At 43.4% G+C, this 19220-nt stretch overlaps 1 protein-coding gene across 1 annotated transcript in view; it reads right to left on the minus strand.

Moving 5' to 3' along the window:
* The window catches only part of FOXJ3 (forkhead box J3), a 379709-nt gene that overhangs the window by 124461 nt on the left and 236028 nt on the right, over positions 1 to 19220 (minus strand). Inside the window, exon 6 of the mRNA XM_053690556.1 lies at positions 16163 to 16246. Within this exon, the coding sequence (XP_053546531.1) occupies positions 16163 to 16246 (84 nt within the window). The remainder of the gene's footprint in view (positions 1 to 16162; positions 16247 to 19220) is intronic.

Below are 19220 nucleotides of genomic sequence, written 5' to 3' on the forward strand. Positions count from 1 at the left end.
TGTCCGACTGAAATCTTATGAACCTGGCTTCCGCTAGCTGAGGCCAAGCCAGGAGCGCATTGAATATAGCTCTTAGTTCCAAAATGTTTATCGGGAGAAGCGACTCTTCCCGCGACCATAGGCCCTGAGCTTTCAGAGAGTCCCAGACCGCGCCCCACCCCAAGAGGCTGGCGTCGGTCGTGACGATGACCCACTCCGGTCTGCGGAAACTCATTCCCTGAGACAGGTGATCCTGGGTCAACCACCAGAGAAGTGAGTCCCTGGTTACCTGGTCTACTTGAATTTGGGGAGACAAGTCTGTATAGTCCCCATTCCACTGATTGAGCATGCACAGCTGTAATGGTCTTAGATGAATTCGAGCAAAAGGAACCACATCCATTGCTGCGACCATTAGTCCTATTACTTCCATGCATTGAGCTATGGAGGGTTGAGGAATAGAGTGAAGAACTCGACAAGCTTTTAGAAGCTTTGTCTTTCTGACGTCTGTGAGAAAGATCTTCATTTCCACAGAATCTATTATTGTTCCCAGAAAAGGAACTCTTGTGGATGGTGACAGTGAACTTTTTTCTATGTTCACTTTCCACCCGTGAGATCTGAGAAAAGCCAACACAATGTCTGTATGAGCCCTCGCTTTGGAAAGAGACGACGCTTGGATTAGGATGTCGTCTAGATAAGGTGCTACAGCGATGCCCCTCGGTTTTAGGACCGCTAGAAGGGACCCTAGCACCTTTGTGAAAGTTCTGGGAGCGGTGGCTAAACCGAATGGAAGAGCCACAAACTGGTAATGTTTGTCCAGAAAGGCGAACCTCAGGAACTGATGATGAGATTTGTGGATTGGGATATGCAGATACGCATCCTTCAGATCCACGGTAGTCAAAAATTGACCCTGCTGGATTGTTGGTAAGATTGTCCGAATGGTTTCCATCTTGAAGGATGGAACTCTGAGGAACTTGTTTAATATCTTTAAATCCAGAATTGGCCTGAAAGTTCCCTCTTTTTTGGGAAAAACAAACAGGTTTGAGTAAAACCCTAGACCTTGTTCCCCGGAGGGGACTGGGTTTATCACTCCCATCTTTGATAGGTCTCTTACACAATGTAAGAATGCCTGTTTCTTTATCTGGTCTGAAGATAAGCGAGACAGGTGGAACCTTCCCTTTGGAGGAAGTCCCTTGAATTCTAACAGGTATCCCTTGGAAACTATCTCTAGTGCCCAGGGATCCAGAACATCTCTTGCCCAAGCCTGAGCGAAGAGAGATAGTCTGCCCCCTACCAGATCCGGTCCCGGATCGGGGGCTACCCCTTCATGCTGTCTTGGTAGCAGCAGCAGGTTTCTTGGTTTGTTTACCCTTGTTCCAGCCTTGCATGGGCTTCCAAGCGGGTTTGGGCTGGGCCGCGTTACCTTCTTGTCTAGCGGCAGTGGAGTTATTAGCAGGTCCGTTCCTGAAATTGCGAAAGGAACGAAAATTAGACTTGTTCTTAGCCTTAAAAGGCCTATCCTGTGGGAGGGCATGGCCCTTACCCCCAGTGATGTCTGAAATAATTTCCTTCAATTCCGGCCCAAAAAGGGTCTTACCCTTGAAAGGAATATTCAGTAACTTAGTCTTGGACGACACGTCTGCCGACCAGGATTTTAGCCAAAGCGCCCTCCACGCTACTATAGCAAAACCTGAGTTTTTCGCCGCCAATTTCTTTATTTGAAAGGCGGCATCCAATATAAAGGAATTAGCTAACTTTAATGCGTGAATTCTGTCCATGACTTCTTCATAGGAAGTCTGTTTCTGGAGCGACCTTTCTAGTTCTTCGAACCAAAAGGACGTCGCTGAAGTGACAGTAATAACACACGTAGCTGGTTGAAGGATGAACCCTTGCTGAACAAAAATCTTTTTAAGCAATCCTTCCAATTTTTTATCCATAGGATCTTTGAAAGCGCAGCTGTCCTCTATAGGAATAGTTGTGCGCTTCGCTAGTGTTGAAACAGCTCCCTCAACCTTCGGGACCGTTTGCCATGCGTCCCTTCTAGGGTCTACTATGGGAAACATTTTCTTAAATATAGGAGGTGGGGCAAAGGGTACACCTGGCTTCTCCCACTCCTTTTCCACTATGTTCGCTACCCTCTTAGGTATTGGAAAAGCGTCGTCGTGCACTGGGACCTCTAAAAATTTGTCCAATTTGCACAACTTCTCTGGTACTACCATGGAATCACAGTCATCCAGAGTAGCTAATACCTCCTTAAGCAAAGCGCGGAGATGTTCTAGCTTAAACTTAAATGCCACTAGATCAGGTTCTGCCTGTTGAGAAATTTTTCCTGAGTCTGAAATTTCACCCTCAGACAGCCCTTCCCTCACAGCCAATGCCAATTGATGTGAGGGTAAAATAGATAAGGCATCGTCAGCGTCTGATTGTTCATCCTTTTTATCTGTATTTAAAACTGAACAATCACGCTTTCTCTGAAAAACTGGCAGTTTGGATAAAAGATTTGCTATAGAATTATCCACTACTGCTGATAATTGTTGCATAGAAATAAGCACTGGCGCTGTGTCGCCTGCGCGGGCAAAGCTGGTGTAGACACAGAAGGAGAGGATGTAGAGCTATCCCCACTACCTTCATTAGATAAATCATCTTGGGCAACATTATGAAAAATAACAGAGCTGTCCTGATTTTGTTTGGACGCTATGGCGCAATTATCACAAACACTCGAAGGGGGAACCACATTTGTCTCTATACGCACAGAACATAGGTTATCTGATGGAACAGACATGTTAAACAGATTTAGGCAGGCAAACAATGCAATAAAAACGATTTTAAACAAAAACGTTACTGTCTCTTTAAATAATAAAAACAAGCAAACCGGAGATAATTGTTGGATTTAACCGTTTTTACACACCACAATCCCAGCTACAGCCTTGCTGCAGCTTTTTACCTTCCTTAGGGGTCACCATTCACAGAAAAAAGCCTTTTGGAGTCACTTTCTGAACCACAGGACCCTCTCACATGAATCTGCATGCACTGCCTTGAAATTCAACTGCACAGCTGAAGTGCCAAAATGAGGCTTCCTCCCTCAGCACACTAGAGTGAAGGGGCCTTCCTGACTAGATTTAGGTGTCTAAAACAAGCCAGATCAATAAAAAACGTTCCCAAGTGTATGTGAGCTTATAAAATATTTCAAATGGTATAATATTGTAATAAAAACCAATCGATTTAGCCCCTAACAGTGTCTACCAGCATAAAAAACAAAAAGGGGAAGCCTGTTATCTTTTTTGCTGAGGTGAAAGAAAAATGGCTTACCGTTTCCCCTGAGGGGAAAAATGACTGTCATCTAGCATTAGCAAACTGTTACCCCCAACTGAAGTTCTCTTGTTTCAACAGTCATGCGTGGTAACAGAAATGGATTTTAGTTACTTGTGCTAAAATCATAGCCCTCTTAAACAGAAATCTTCATCACTTTTCTGTTATAGAGTAAATAGTACAAGCCAGCACTATTTTAAAATAACAAACTCTTGATAGAAGAATAAAAAACTGCAACTAACACCACAAACTCCTCGCCATCCCCGTGGTAGATGCTACTTGTTCAGAGCGGCAAGGAGAATGACTGGGGGGCGGAGCCAGAGGGGGAGCTATAAGGACAGCTCTTGCTGTGTGCTCTCCTTGCCTTTCCCTGTGGGGGAGAACATTTCCCACAAGTAATGGATGACACCGTGGACCGGACACACCAATGTTGGAGAAAGCCTTTGACAGAATTGAATGGGACTACTTATATACCTCTATGACCCGGTTTGGTGTTACTGGTACTTTTTTTTAATCTTATCCAAAACCTCTACACAGCCCCCAAAGCATCGATAATCATAAACGGTGGGTTATCCACACCCATCGGTTTGCAACGGGGGACCCGACAAGGTTGCCCTCTGTCACCACTCCTCTTTGACTTGGCTATTGAACCACTAGCCTGCTTCATTCGGCAACACAGTGACGGGATTGAGATAAAGGGCATCAGACAACATTTATCACTATATGCAGACAACCTACTTTTATTCATAGGAAACCCACAATCGAACGTACCCAAACTCCTAGATATTATTGACACATTTGGAACCTTTTCTGGTTACAAAATTAACAAGGACAAATCGGAGGTCACTTGGTTGAAAAACACAAAACATGGCACTCTCAATAACACTGGCCTCCAAGTCACAGACGGTACATTTAAATATCTGGTTATCCACATACATATAGACCCTTAACTTTGACAGGCAGAGTCCACCTTTTTAAAATGATAGCACTGCCCAGGATGCTCTACCCATTACAGATGCTCCCCTTGCTATTAACACAAAAAGATGATAAAGCAATACATTCTGCTCTAGGCCAATTTATATGGAGGGGCAAGAAACAAAGAATTAACAGAACTAGTCTGGCCATGCCATATACTAGAGGGGGATTACGCCTCCCAAACCTCGTTTGGTACAACTGGGCGACATTGACAAAGACTGTACTGGATTGGTTGGTGGGAAGGGGACAGTTCACAAACCCTACCTTGGAGACTAACATCGCACATCCACTACACCTGGCTTTTTTACCACATGCTAAACTGAATTCTCTGCCCCAGGAAATTAAACATCATATACTATTCCGAGAACCTCTAAGGGCGTGGGCCAAGCTGTGTAGACTGTGGGGAATTCAGTTCACAACTAGTAAATTCCTCCCCATACAGGGCAATCTGTCTTTTCAACCTGGGTATACTACAGAAGTGTTCAACACATGGCAGGAGAAAAATCTTACAAAAATAGGGCAACTTTTTAATCCACTGACTCTAGATGTTCACCCCTTCCAAGAGCTAAAAGACACCTACCAACGTCCAAATACCCATAGATTTGCATATTTCCAATATCGACATATCTCAAAACTAAAAGAAGACGGCCTTCTTATCACTGAGAATAATCATATTACTTCATTATGCTCATTAGCCAAACAAGGCTCATTTAGATTGGCAAACACATATGAATATACTTAAACACCATGACACTATTGTCACCCAAAAAATTTCGATGAAGTGGTCCAAGTGCAGGGCAATTGAGATTGACAGCGAGAAGCTTATGGATAGCTTCACAGAGGTTAGAAACATGACATTATCTGCAAATCTGAGGGAGACTCATACTAAAATTCTTCAACAAGCTTATATAACACCAGCCGTTAGAGCTAAGTGGATACCTGAAGCGAGAGATGTCTGTGTTAAATGCAGCCAGGCTAGTCCTGACTGGATACACCTATTCTGGGATTGCCCCAAACTGAAGTGGTTCTGGAGCAAAATATCATACTGGTTGACTAAGGTAATTAAAACACGAATATCCATCTCGGCACAGCAGGTTTTGTTCTTGCTCCCAAAACACAGCAGGCACTCATATGACACCCTGATTAATATTACTATCTTGGTTGCAAGACAACTGATACTGCAGCACTGGGCAGATAGAATATCCCCGTCATTTCCAAAATTTCTCGCCAACATGCATTCCCAAATGCTTAAAGAATAGGCAGATGCTAAGGGGAATATTGAACAGAGGATATCTCGTTTCATTAAGAAAACAGAATTTATGTTTACCTGATAAATTTCTTTCTCCAACGGTGTGTCCGGTCCACGGCGTCATCCTTACTTGTGGGATATTCTCTTCCCCAACAGGAAATGGCAAAGAGCCCAGCAAAGCTGGTCACATGATCCCTCCTAGGCTCCGCCTACCCCAGTCATTCGACCGACGTTAAGGAGGAATATTTGCATAGGAGAAACCATATGGTACCGTGGTGACTGTAGTTAAAGAAAATAAAATATCAGACCTGATTAAAAAAACCAGGGCGGGCCGTGGACCGGACACACCGTTGGAGAAAGTAATTTTTCAGGTAAACATAAATTATGTTTTCTCCAACATAGGTGTGTCCGGTCCACGGCGTCATCCTTACTTGTGGGAACCAATACCAAAGCTTTAGGACACGGATGAAGGGAGGGAGCAAATCAGGTCACCTAAATGGAAGGCACCACGGCTTGCAAAACCTTTCTCCCAAAAATAGCCTCAGAAGAAGCAAAAGTATCAAACTTGTAAAATTTGGTAAAAGTGTGCAGTGAAGACCAAGTCGCTGCCCTACATATCTGATCAACAGAAGCCTCGTTCTTGAAGGCCCATGTGGAAGCCACAGCCCTAGTGGAATGAGCTGTGATTCTTTCGGGAGGCTGCCGTCCGGCAGTCTCGTAAGCCAATCTGATGATGCTTTTAATCCAAAAAGAGAGAGAGGTAGAAGTTGCTTTTTGACCTCTCCTTTTACCTGAATAAACAACAAACAAGGAAGATGTTTGTCTAAAATCCTTTGTAGCATCTAAATAGAATTTTAGAGCGCGAACAACATCCAAATTGTGCAACAAACGTTCCTTCTTTGAAACTGGTTTTGGACACAGAGAAGGTACGATAATCTCCTGGTTAATGTTTTTGTTAGAAACAACTTTTGGAAGAAAACCAGGTTTAGTACGTAAAACCACCTTATCTGCATGGAACACCAGATAAGGAGGAGAACACTGCAGAGCAGATAATTCTGAGACTCTTCTAGCAGAAGAAATCGCAACTAAAAACAAAACTTTCCAAGATAATAACTTAATATCAACGGAATGTAAGGGTTCAAACGGAACCCCCTGAAGAACTGAAAGAACTAAATTGAGACTCCAAGGAGGAGTCAAAGGTTTGTAAACAGGCTTGATTCTAACCAGAGCCTGAACAAAGGCTTGAACATCTGGCACAGCTGCCAGCTTTTTGTGAAGTAATACCGACAAGGCAGAAATCTGTCCCTTCAGGGAACTTGCAGATAATCCTTTCTCTAATCCTTCTTGAAGGAAGGATAGAATCCTAGGAATCTTAACCTTGTCCCAAGGGAATCCTTTAGATTCACACCAACAGATATATTTTTTCCAAATTTTGTGGTAAATCTTTCTAGTCACAGGCTTTCTGGCCTGAACAAGAGTATCGATCACAGAATCTGAGAATCCTCGCTTCGATAAAATCAAGCGTTCAATCTCCAAGCAGTCAGCTGGAGTGAAACCAGATTCGGATGTTCGAACGGACCCTGAACAAGAAGGTCTCGTCTCAAAGGTAGCTTCCAAGGTGGAGCCGATGACATATTCACCAGATCTGCATACCAAGTCCTGCGTGGCCACGCAGGAGCTATCAAGATCACCGACGCCCTCTCCTGCTTGATCCTGGCTATCAGCCTGGGGATGAGAGGAAATGGCGGGAACACATAAGCTAGTTTGAAGGTCCAAGGTGCTACTAGTGCATCCACTAGAGCCGCCTTGGGATCCCTGGATCTGGCCCCGTAGCAAGGAACTTTGAAGTTCTGACGAGAGGCCATCAGATCCATGTCTGGAATGCCCCACAGGTGAGTGACTCGGGCAAAGATTTCCGGATGGAGTTCCCACTCCCCCGGATGCAATGTCTGACGACTCAGAAAATCCGCTTCCCAATTTTCCACTCCTGGGATGTGGATAGCAGACAGGTGGCAGGAGTGAGACTCCGCCCAAAGAATAATTTTGGTTACTTCTTCCATCGCTAGGGAACTCCTTGTTCCCCCCTGATGGTTGATGTACGCCACAGTCGTCATGTTGTCTGATTGAAACCGTATGAACCTGGTCCTCGCAAGCTGGGGCCAGGCCTGGAGCGCATTGAATATCGCTCTCAGTTCCAGAATATTTATCGGTAGAAGAGATTCTTCCCGAGACCAAAGACCCTGAGCTTTCAGGGATCCCCAGACCGCGCCCCAGCCTATCAGACTGGCGTCGGTCGTGACAATGACCCACTCTGGTCTGTGGAACATCATCCCTTGAGACAGATTGTCCAGGGACAGCCACCAACGGAGTGAGTCTCTGGTCCTCTGATTTACTTGTATCTTCGGAGACAAGTCTGTATAGTCCCCATTCCACTGACTGAGCATGCACAGTTGTAATGGTCTTAGATGAATGCGCGCAAAAGGAACTATGTCCATCGCCGCCACCATCAACCCGATCACTTCCATGCACTGAGCTATGGAAGGAAGAGGAACGGAATGAAGTATCCGACAAGAGTCCAGAAGCTTTGTTTTTCTGGCCTCTGTTAGAAAGATCCTCATTTCTAAGGAGTCTATAATTGTTCCCAAGAAGGGAACCCTTGTTGACGGGGATAGAGAACTCTTTTCCACGTTCACTTTCCAGCCGTGAGATCTGAGAAAGGCCAGGACAATGTCCGTGTGAGCCTTTGCTTGAGGAAGGGACGACGCTTGAATCAGAATGTCGTCCAGGTAAGGTACTACTGCAATGCCCCTTGGTCTTAGCACCGCTAGAAGGGACCCTAGTACCTTTGTGAAAATCCTTGGAGCAGTGGCTAATCCGAAAGGAAGCGCCACGAACTGGTAATGTTTGTCCAGGAATGCAAACCTTAGGAACGATGATGTTCCTTGTGGATAGGAATATGTAGATACGCATCCTTTAAATCCACCGTGGTCATAAATTGACCTTCCTGGATGGAAGGAAGGATAGTTCGAATGGTTTCCATCTTGAACGATGGGACCTTGAGAAATTTGTTTAAGATCTTGAGATCTAGGATTGGTCTGAACGTTCCCTCTTTTTTGGGAACTATGAACAGATTGGAGTAGAACCCCATCCCTTGTTCTCTTAATGGAACAGGATGAATCACTCCCATTTTTAACAGGTCTTCTACACAATGTAAGAACGCCTGTCTTTTTATGTGGTCTGAAGACAACTGCGACCTGTGGAACCTCCCCCTTGGGGGAAGTCCCTTGAATTCCAGAAGATAACCCTGGGAGACTATTTCTAGCGCCCAAGGATCCAGAACATCTCTTGCCCAAGCCTGAGCGAAGAGAGAGAGTCTGCCCCCCACCAGATCCGGTCCCGGATCGGGGGCCAATATTTCATGCTGTCTTGGTAGCAGTGGCAGGTTTCTTGGCCTGCTTTCCCTTGTTCCAGCCTTGCATTGGTCTCCAAGCTGGCTTGGCCTGAGAAGTATTACCCTCTTGCTTAGAGGACGTAGCACCTTGGGCTGGTCCGTTTTTACGAAAGGGACGAAAATTAGGTCTATTTTGCCTTGAAGGGCCGATCCTGAGGAAGGGCGTGGCCCTTACCCCCAGTGATATCAGAGATAATCTCTTTCAAGTCAGGACCAAACAGCGTTTTCCCCTTGAAAGGAATGTTTAGTAGCTTGTTCTTGGAAGACGCATCAGCCGACCAAGATTTCAACCAAAGCGCTCTGCGCGCCACAATAGCAAACCCAGAGTTCTTAGCCGCTAACTTAGCCAATTGCAAAGAGGCGTCTAGAGTGAAAGAATTAGCCAATTTGAGAGCATTGATTCTGTCCATAATCTCCTCATAAGGAGGAGAGTCACTATCGAGCACCTTAAGCAGTTCATCAAACCAGAAATATGCGGCAGTAGTGACAGGGACAATGCATGAAATGGGTTGTAGAAGGTAACCCTGCTGAACAAACATCTTTTTAAGCAAACCTTCTAATTTTTTATCCATAGGATCTTTGAAAGCACAACTATCCTCTATGGGAATAGTGGTGCGTTTGTTTAAAGTAGAAACCGCTCCCTCGACCTTGGGGACTGACTGCCATAAGTCCTTTCTGGGGTCGACCATAGGAAACAATTTTTTAAATATGGGGGGAGGGACGAAAGGAATACCGGGCCTTTCCCATTCTTTATTAACAATGTCCGCCACCCGCTTGGGTATAGGAAAAGCTTCTGGGAGCCCCGGCACCTCTAGGAACTTGTCCATTTTACATAGTTTCTCTGGGATGACTAAATTTTCACAATCATCCAGAGTGGATAATACCTCCTTAAGCAAAATGCGGAGATGTTCCAATTTAAATTTAAATGTAATCACATCAGATTCAGCCTGCTGAGAAATGTTCCCTAAATCAGTAATTTCTCCCTCAGACAAAACCTCCCTGGCCCCCTCAGATTGGGTTAGGGGCCCTTCAGAGATATTAATATCAGCGTCGTCATGCTCTTCAGTAACTAAAACAGAGCAGCCACGCTTACGCTGACAAGGGTTAATTTTGGCTAAAATGTTTTTGACAGAATTATCCATTACAGCCGTTAATTGTTGCATAGTAAGGAGTATTGGCGCGCTAGATGTACTAGGGGCCTCCTGAGTGGGCAAGACTCGTGTAGACGAAGGAGGGAATGATGCAGTACCATGCTTACTCCCCTCACTTGAGGAATCATCTTGGGCATCATTGTCATTATCACATAAATCACATTTATTTAAATGAATAGGAATTCTGGCTTCCCCACATTCAGAACACAGTCTATCTGGTAGTTCAGACATGTTAAACAGGCATAAACTTGATCAGAAAGTACAAAAAACGTTTTAAAATAAAACCGTTACTGTCACTTTAAATTTTAAACTGAACACACTTTATTACTGCAATTGCGAAAAAACATGAAGGAATTGTTCAAAATTCACCAAATTTTCACCACAGCGTCTTAAAGCCTTGAAAATATTGCACACCAATTTTGGAAGCTTTAACCCTTAAAATAACGGAACCGGAGCCGTTTTAAGCTTTAAACCCCTTTACAGTCCCTGGTATCTGCTTTGCTGAGACCCAACCAAACCCAAAGGGGAATACGATACCAAATGACGCCTTCAGAAGTCTTTTATAAGTATCAGAGCTCCTCTCACATGCGACTGCATGCCATGCCTCTCAAAAACAAGTGCGCAACACCGGCGCGAAAATGAGACTCTGCCTATGCTTTGGGAAAGCCCCTAAAGAATAAGGTGTCTAAAACAGTGCCTGCCGATATTAATATATCAAAATACCCAGATAAAATGATTCCTCAAGGCTAAATATGTGTTAATAATCAATCGATTTAGCCCAGAAAAAGTCTACAGTTTAAATAAGCCCTTGTGAAGCCCTTATTTACAATCGTAATAAACATGGCTTACCGGATCCCATAGGGAAAATGACAGCTTCCAGCATTACATCGTCTTGTTAGAATGTGTCATACCTCAAGCAGCAAGGGACTGCAAACTGTTCCCCCAACTGAAGTTAATTGCTCTCAACAGTCCTGTGTGGAACAGCCATGGATTTTAGTTACGGTTGCTAAAATCATTTTCCTCATACAAACAGAATTCTTCATCTCTTTTCTGTTTCTGAGTAAATAGTACGTACCAGCACTATTTGAAAATAACAAACTCTTGATTGAATAATGAAAAACTACAGTTAAACACTAAAAAACTCTAAGCCATCTCCGTGGAGATGTTGCCTGTACAACGGCAAAGAGAATGACTGAGGTAGGCGGAGCCTAGGAGGGATCATGTGACCAGCTTTGCTGGGCTCTTTGCCATTTCCTGTTGGGGAAGAGAATATCCCACAAGTAAGGATGACGCCGTGGACCGGACACACCTATGTTGGAGAAATGGGAATTATACTTACTACATTTGCCAGAGAATGTCAGAAACAGTGTCTTACACCCATTCAAAAACAGCAAATTATTTTAAGAGAGAATCTTAAGGGCAAATGGTGCTTCCCTCACACTGATATATAATACATCCAACTCCTTACCACAACTTTCTCACACTCACATTATCAGAATAATTTGGTCAGTGGCTGTCTGTCTGAAGGGCACTCGGGGTAAGTAAGTAGGGGTTGTACCTTAAGTTGAAGGTACATATTATTCTATTATATTTTTACTTATGTTGTTATTAAACGTGGGAGGCAGAGCCCAGCCCATGACTTCCTTGCCATACTAATGCAGGACTACAATGAATTGTTCATTGCACAGTAAACACCATCAAAGTCTTGTATTGGACGCAAAGTAATACCTTTGTCATGTGCGTAAAAGGACTAGCCATTGTCCTGGGTTTGTGTGTATGCCATTCCCACGGAATATAATATTATATTATTTTATTGTATTTACTTAAGTTGTTATTTGTTTTATTTGTTATAAAGAAAAAATGGAAAATGTGGGAGGAAGAAGCATGACCCACGACTTCCTTGCCATAATAATGCAGGACTATTGTAAACTATTTACTAGACAGAACAACTTCACTGAAGTCTTGTATCTCATGAAGTCAAAAGAAAGTCTGCCCCCCACAAAATCCGCTCCCGGACCAGGGGGCAGACTCTTCCTGCTGACAGTCAGAGACAGGCTTCTTAGATTGCTTCCCCTTGCTCCAAGACTGATTGGACTTCCAGGAGGACTTGGACTGTTCCTGCTTGGAAGAGGAAGTGGAAGGCTTGCCTGAAAAGTTACGAAAGGAACGAAAATTACTCTGGCGACCCTTCATCTTATTTCTCTTATCCTGAGAGAGAGAGAATGACCCTTATCCTCCCGTAATATCTGAAATAATCTCAGCTAAGCCGGGCCCAAACAAAGACTTACCCTTTTAAGGAATAGACAAAAGCTTAGACTTTGACGACACATCCGCAGACCAGGACTTCAACCATAAGGCCCTGCGAGCCAAAACAGCAAAACCAGAAATTTTTGCTCCCAACTTGATGACCTGCAAAGAGGCATCCATGATAAAAGAGTTAGCCAACTTAAGAGCCCTGATCCTATCCTGGATTTCTTAAAGAGGTGTATCCGTCTGAATAGAATCAGACAACGCATCAAACCAATATGCTGCCGCACTAGTGACAGTAGCAATACACACCGCAGGCTGCCATTGCAACCCCTGGTGAACATACATCCTTTTAAGCAACGCCTCCAACTTCTTATCCATAGGATCTTTAAAGGATCATCATCAATGGGAATAGTGGTCCTATTAGCCAAAGTGGAAATCGCTCCCTCCACCTTGGGAACCGTCTGCCAAGACTCCTTAACAGAATCAGCAATTGGATACATCTTCTTAAAAATCTGAGAAGGGGAAAAAGGAATCCCAGGCTTCTCCCACTCCTGTGCCATAATCTCAGAAACACGGTATGGAACAGGAAAAACCTCCACTGCTGAAGGAACATCAAAATGCTTGTTCAGCTTAGTAGATTTCTTTGGAGTGACTACAACCGTAGCATCAGAGTTATCCAGGGTAGCCAAAACCTCCTTAAGTAGCACCCGGAGGTGCTCAAGCTTAAACCTGAAAGTTACCACTTTAGCATCAGAAAAAGGAACTACAGTATACCGAGTCTGAAATTTCCCCCTCAGACGCTATAGAAGAATCCTAAACCTCAGATCTATGAGAAGAAACATTCAACATAGCCACACCTGATTCAGATACCTTACTCACTGAATCCTTATATCTCCTTTTACGCTTCCCCTGTAACATAGAAAAACGGCCAGGGCATCAGTTACCGCAGAGGATATCTGGGTAGCAATGTCCTGCAAGGAAACCCCAACTGGAGTAACTGAAGAAACACTGGGCACTGCATGAGAAGACACTAAATTATGGGACGTTTGAGGAGAAAGCTGCGGCATATCCTGGACGGGAGACCCCTGAACAGCATCTGCCTTAGGTAATAATGGTAGAATCAAAATAATGGAAAACAGCACAACAATTTTCCTCTTTCAGTGGGGCACGGAGTAACAGACTTGCCAAGTCTCACCAAAGTCCATAAATTTCAAGAAACTCCAGCCACCAATTTCTTTAAAAGACCTTTATTCTTTTGTCATGGGTCCCATTGATATACAACGTTTCAAGCCAGCATTAGGCTCTTAGTCATGTACACCATGACTAAGAGCCTAATGCTGGCTTGAAACGCTGTATATCAATGGGACCCATGACAAAAGAATAAAGGTCTTTTAATGAAATTGGTGGCTGGAGTTTCTTGAAATTTATGGACTTAGGTAATAATGGCTCAGATTCAAAAAGTCTATCCCTATAATGTAATGTCCTATCAATACATGATGAAAAAAGGGATTGGAGGTTCCTCATTAGAGTCAAAGCACAAGCTACATGTAACATCTTGCAAAGCCCCATGATCCATCTTTACCAAAAATAAATCAAACCGGCTTCCCAAAATTTAAATAAAAAACTTAAAAAAAAAAAAAAACTTTACTGTCCCTTTAAATTTTAAAAGAACAACTTTTTTCCTGCAAAAATTCTGTTTCCTTTCCAAAACGAAAAATACCTAACAAAAAACCTCTGAAACCTACAGGCAGCCTCCTTACCTTAACACAACCTGCTGTGGTGCCTTACCTAACCTCTTAAAGTCGGATAACATACTCAACGATCCGGACCCAAACAGTAGCAGAAGCCCCAAGGCGTTTTAGCTGACAACGCCACCAGCAACCTCCACACAGACTGGAATACCAACAGAGCTCCGGAAAGACGCGCAACTTAATTGCCGTCTCAGAAAACCGCCCCTCTTAATCGTGGGCGTAACCAAAAGACCGTCCGCCATAACACTTATCACAAAAAAGCTGGTATGAAAACAACACACACAGCAAACACCACTGTACAAACACAGAGCCTCTCCTCCAAAGTGCCCACATACTGCCAATAAAATCCCCACATAGATTTTACAGTCTCCATACCCAGAAAAGTGCCATATTTCTTTCTGCAGCAAAGAAAAATAAAAAACAGGCACTTACCCGAGTCCAATCTGCCCGGCAGCAAGGTAGCACACAGATATGAGAAGGCTTCCTCCCCCCCATGCCCCCCCCCCCCCAGCACCAGACATGGAAGGCACAGTGAGAGATAAAAAAAAAACCAGTTTCCAAATGCTCAAAATCCACCACAGCACTACTGAAGAGACTGCCGTGGAACGCAGCTAGACCCAAGTAAAAAACAGAACAGCCAGCTCTGCTTTAAAAAAACAAACTCTTGATTAAAGAATCTTCAGACACCTAAAACTTTACCACCTCCTTGCACAGGCAAAGAGAATGACTGGGGGTTGTGGGTAAGGGAGTGATATTTAACAGCTTTGCTGAGGTGCTCTTTGCTGCCTCCTGCTGGCCAGTGATATTCCTAACAGTAATTATGATGATCTGTGGACTCACTCATTAGAAATAAAATGGCACATATATACCCCCTATGACTGGGGCACTTAATACCTCCTAGACCCAGGCAACCAGAGAAGAAGCGACCTCTCCGACCGCAAGCTCCGTCAGGAAAGAGAAAACGAAAGTGTGACCACACCCGGTCACATGGTGCGCAAGGCAGGACTGCTCCTGCTATGAGAAAAAGCACGCCAATCTACAAGCTGCACAGCGTTCAACGTGAAAGTAAACACCTGTATGTTCCATTACCGCATAACAACAGTCTATGAGCCCAAAAAATAAAACTCACACATAAGCAGCATAAATCAAAGAAACACATTTGATTAATCCCCATTGTTCAATAACCTCCCTCAGGAGATATTAACCCATGATTCTATAAAGATAAAAGGAGTCACACTGTGACCTTGTCTCCCTGCATCTCCGGACTCTAACTTTCATCCAGGCCCTCACTGAGAGACTGACAGGATTACTTAAAACTCCAGTACCATTTCGAAGAGTACTACCCCTCCATAAGAGACTATCTCGAACTTCTGACACTTCTCTGCCAACCTCCTGGGACGAAAGGCAAAGAATGACTGGGGGATGAGGAAAAGTGGGAGGAGTATTTAAGCCTTTGGCTGGGGTGTCTTTGCCTCCTCCTGGTGGCTAGGTTCTGAATTTCCCAAAAGTAACGAATGCAGCTGTGGACTATTTCCATTTATGAAGAAAATTAAAATTTTGACATTTCTATGCCTTTAAATGTGGGTGGGTACAATAATTAATTCAAATGTATTAACTTCTAATGGATTAGAATGTCATTAAAAAGGAGGCTAAAACGCACCCAAGTGAAATAGAAATGTTTTGCACAAGAAATTTAGAAAGATTGAAACTGAGGTCAATTATATTGATGCAAAACAATGGAATTCGTGTAAATAGTAGCAAGCAATATATGATTAAATTAAAAAAAGGGAAAATATTTGTAGTAATTTGCTAAACAAAACCCGATGAAACTGCTGTTTAAGGCGAATAACAAAACTCAAAGACCTATAGTTTTGTCTGCATTTAAAAAAAAAAAAACAAAAAAAAAAAAAAACACTTTCTTACAGCAAATGAATTTGAGAACACAACATACTACTAATCATGGGTGGCCTAATCAGCACTAAACCTTCTGCTAGTATAAAGAGGTTCAATAAACAAATAACAAAAAAATAAACATCAAAAGTAGACCTACCCGCTCTCCAGATCGCGGCCTTTTCTTTGGCCGTGCTGGTAGTGCATCCTCCTTTGGATTTGTGTCTATTGCCCAATAGGAACCCTACAAATAAAGTAATTTAATTAAAAAGTGCTTAAAGATTTATTTTTAGTAGATCTCTTTTCAATTCATTTTTAGAACAAGTAAGAGTCAATCTTGATAAAACACTGCAAAAAAACAAAGGCCACTAATGTATCTTCTCTATACTCTTATACTGACCGTAATCCGGAGATTTTTACTCTCCATTATAGTGATCGCAAAGGCAGTACATTTAATGGTTTTATATGAATTGGAAATGTCCAGTTTAGTCTTTGCTATTTATACATGAGTGAGCCTGAACTTCTCTATGACACCTCCCTAAAAATCCAAACTAGTCTCCAAATACTCTTCCCCAAGACCTTTTTTTTTTTCTCTACATCATCATGATCTCTCACTTGCATTTACAGGACGACTCCTGTCCTATAGAACTGGGAAAGAAACCAATTAACAAAGCCATAACACCTCTTTTAAGGGAAAGGACCACCAGAATGTGCATTTATTACACACCGTCCTGGGCTATATAGATAGCTTGACAGGCTGCCTGTGCTATTCTTATCTTAAAGGGACAGAATACTGCAAAATAGTTTTTCCCTTAATATGTTTACTATTGCTTTTTTTTTTTTTTTTTTTTTTTTTTTAAAAAATGCAGAGTAAAAATGTATGAAACACATAATTTATGCTTACCTGATAAATTTATTTCTCTTGTGGTGTATCCAGTCCACGGATCATCCATTACTTGTGGGATATTCTCCTTCCCAACAGGAAGTTGCAAGAGGATCACCCACAGCAGAGCTGCTATATGGCTCCTCCCCTAACTGTCATATCCAGTCATTCAACCGAAAACAAACAGAGAAAGGAGAAACCATAGGGTGCAGTGGTGACTGTAGTTTAATTAAAATTTAGACCTGCCTTAAAAGGACAGGGCGGGCCGAGGACTGGATACACTACAAGAGAAATAAATTTATCAGGTAAGCATAAATTATGTTTTCTCTTGTTAAGTGTATCCAGTCCACGGATCATCCATTACTTGTGGGATACAAATACCAAAGCTAAAGTACACGGATGATGGGAGGGACAAGGCAGGATTAAGCGGAAGGAACCACTGCCCGAAGAACCTTTCTCCCAAAAACAGCCTCCGAAGAAGCAAAAGTATCAAATTTGTAAAATTTTGAAAAAGTGGGAAGCGAAGACCAAGTCGCAGCCTTGCAAATCTGTTCAACAGAGGCCTCATTTTTGAAGGCCCATGTGGAAGCCACAGCTCTAGTAGAATGAGCTGTAATCCTTTCAGGGAGCTGCTGTCCAGCAGTCTCATAGGCTAGGCGTATTACGCTCCGAAGCCAAAAGGACAGAGAGGTTGTCGAAGCTTTTTGACCTCTCCTCTGTCCAGAGTAAACGACAAACAGGGAAGATGTTTGACGAAAATCCTTAGTAGCTTGTAAGTAAAACTTCAAGGCACGGACTACATCCAGATTATGTAAAAGACGTTCCTTCTTTGAAGAAGGATTAGGACACAATGATGGAACAACAATCTCTTGATTGATATTCTTTTTAGAAACCACCTTAGGTAAAAACCCAGGTTTGGTACACAGAACTACCTTATCTGCATGAAAAATCAGATAAGGAGAATCACATTGTAAGGCAGATAGCTCAGAGACTCTCCGAGCCGAGGAAATAGCCATCAAAAACAGAACTTTCCAAGATAAAAGTTTAATATCAATGGAATAAAGGGGTTCAAACGGAACTCCTTGAAGAACTTTAAGAACCAAGTTTAAGCTCCACGGAGGAGCAACAGGTTTAAACACAGGCTTAATTCTAACCAAAGCCTGGCAAAATGCCTGAACGTCTGGAACCTCTGCCAGACGCTTGTGCAAAAGAATAGACAGAGCAGAAATCTGTCCCTTTAAGGAACTAGCTGATAATCCTTTGTCCAAGCCCTCTTGGAGAAAAGACAATATTCTAGGAATCCTAACCTTACTCCATGAGTAATTCTTGGATTCACACCAATAAGGATATTTACTCCATATCTTGTGGTAGATTTTCCTGGTAACAGGCTTTCGTGCCTGTATTAAGGTATCAATGACTGACTCGGAGAAGCCACGCTTTGATAGAATCAAGCGTTCAATCTCCATGCAGTCAGTCTCAGAGAAATTAGATTTGGATGATTGAAAGGACCTTGTATCAGAAGGTCCTGTCTTAGAGGCAGAGTCCATGGTGGAAAGGATGACATGTCCACTAGGTCTGCATACCAAGTCCTGCGTGGCCACGCAGGTGCTATCAGAATCACTGATGCTCTCTCCTGTTTGATTTTGGCAATCAGTCGAGGGAGCAGAGGAAACGGTGGAAACACATAAGCCAGGTTGAAGAATCAAGGCGCTGCTAGAGCATCTATCAGCATCGCTTCTGGGTCCCTGAACCTGGATCCGTAACAAGGGAGCTTGGCGTTCTGGCGAGACGCCATGAGATCCAACTCTGGTTTGCCCCAACGATGAATCAATTGAGCAAACACCTCCGGATGGAGTTCCCACTCCCCCGGATGGAAAGTCTGACGACTTAGAAAATCCGCCTCCCAGTTCTCCACGCCTGGGATATGGATCGCTGACAAGTGGCAAGAGTGAGTCTCTGCCCAGCGAATTATTTTTGAGACTTCTAACATCGCTAGGGAACTCCTGGTTCCCCCTTGATGGTTGATGTAAGCCACAGTCGTTATGTTGTCCGACTGAAATCTGATGAACCTCAGTGTTGCTAACTGAGGCCAAGCCAGAAAAGCTCTTAACTCCAGAATATTTATTGGAAGGAGTTTCTCCTCCTGAGTCCACGATCCCTGTGCCTTCAGGGAGTTCCAGACTGCACCCCAACCTAGAAGGCTGGCATCTGTTGTTACAATTGTCCAATCTGGCCTGCGAAAGGTCATACCCTTGGACAGGTGGACCCGAGACAACCACCAGAGAAGAGAATCTCTGGTCTCTTGATCCAGATTTAGCAGAGGGGACAAATCTGT

This window comes from Bombina bombina, chromosome 8, assembly GCF_027579735.1.
Source record: "Bombina bombina isolate aBomBom1 chromosome 8, aBomBom1.pri, whole genome shotgun sequence".
NCBI classification, from domain to species: domain Eukaryota; kingdom Metazoa; phylum Chordata; class Amphibia; order Anura; family Bombinatoridae; genus Bombina; species Bombina bombina.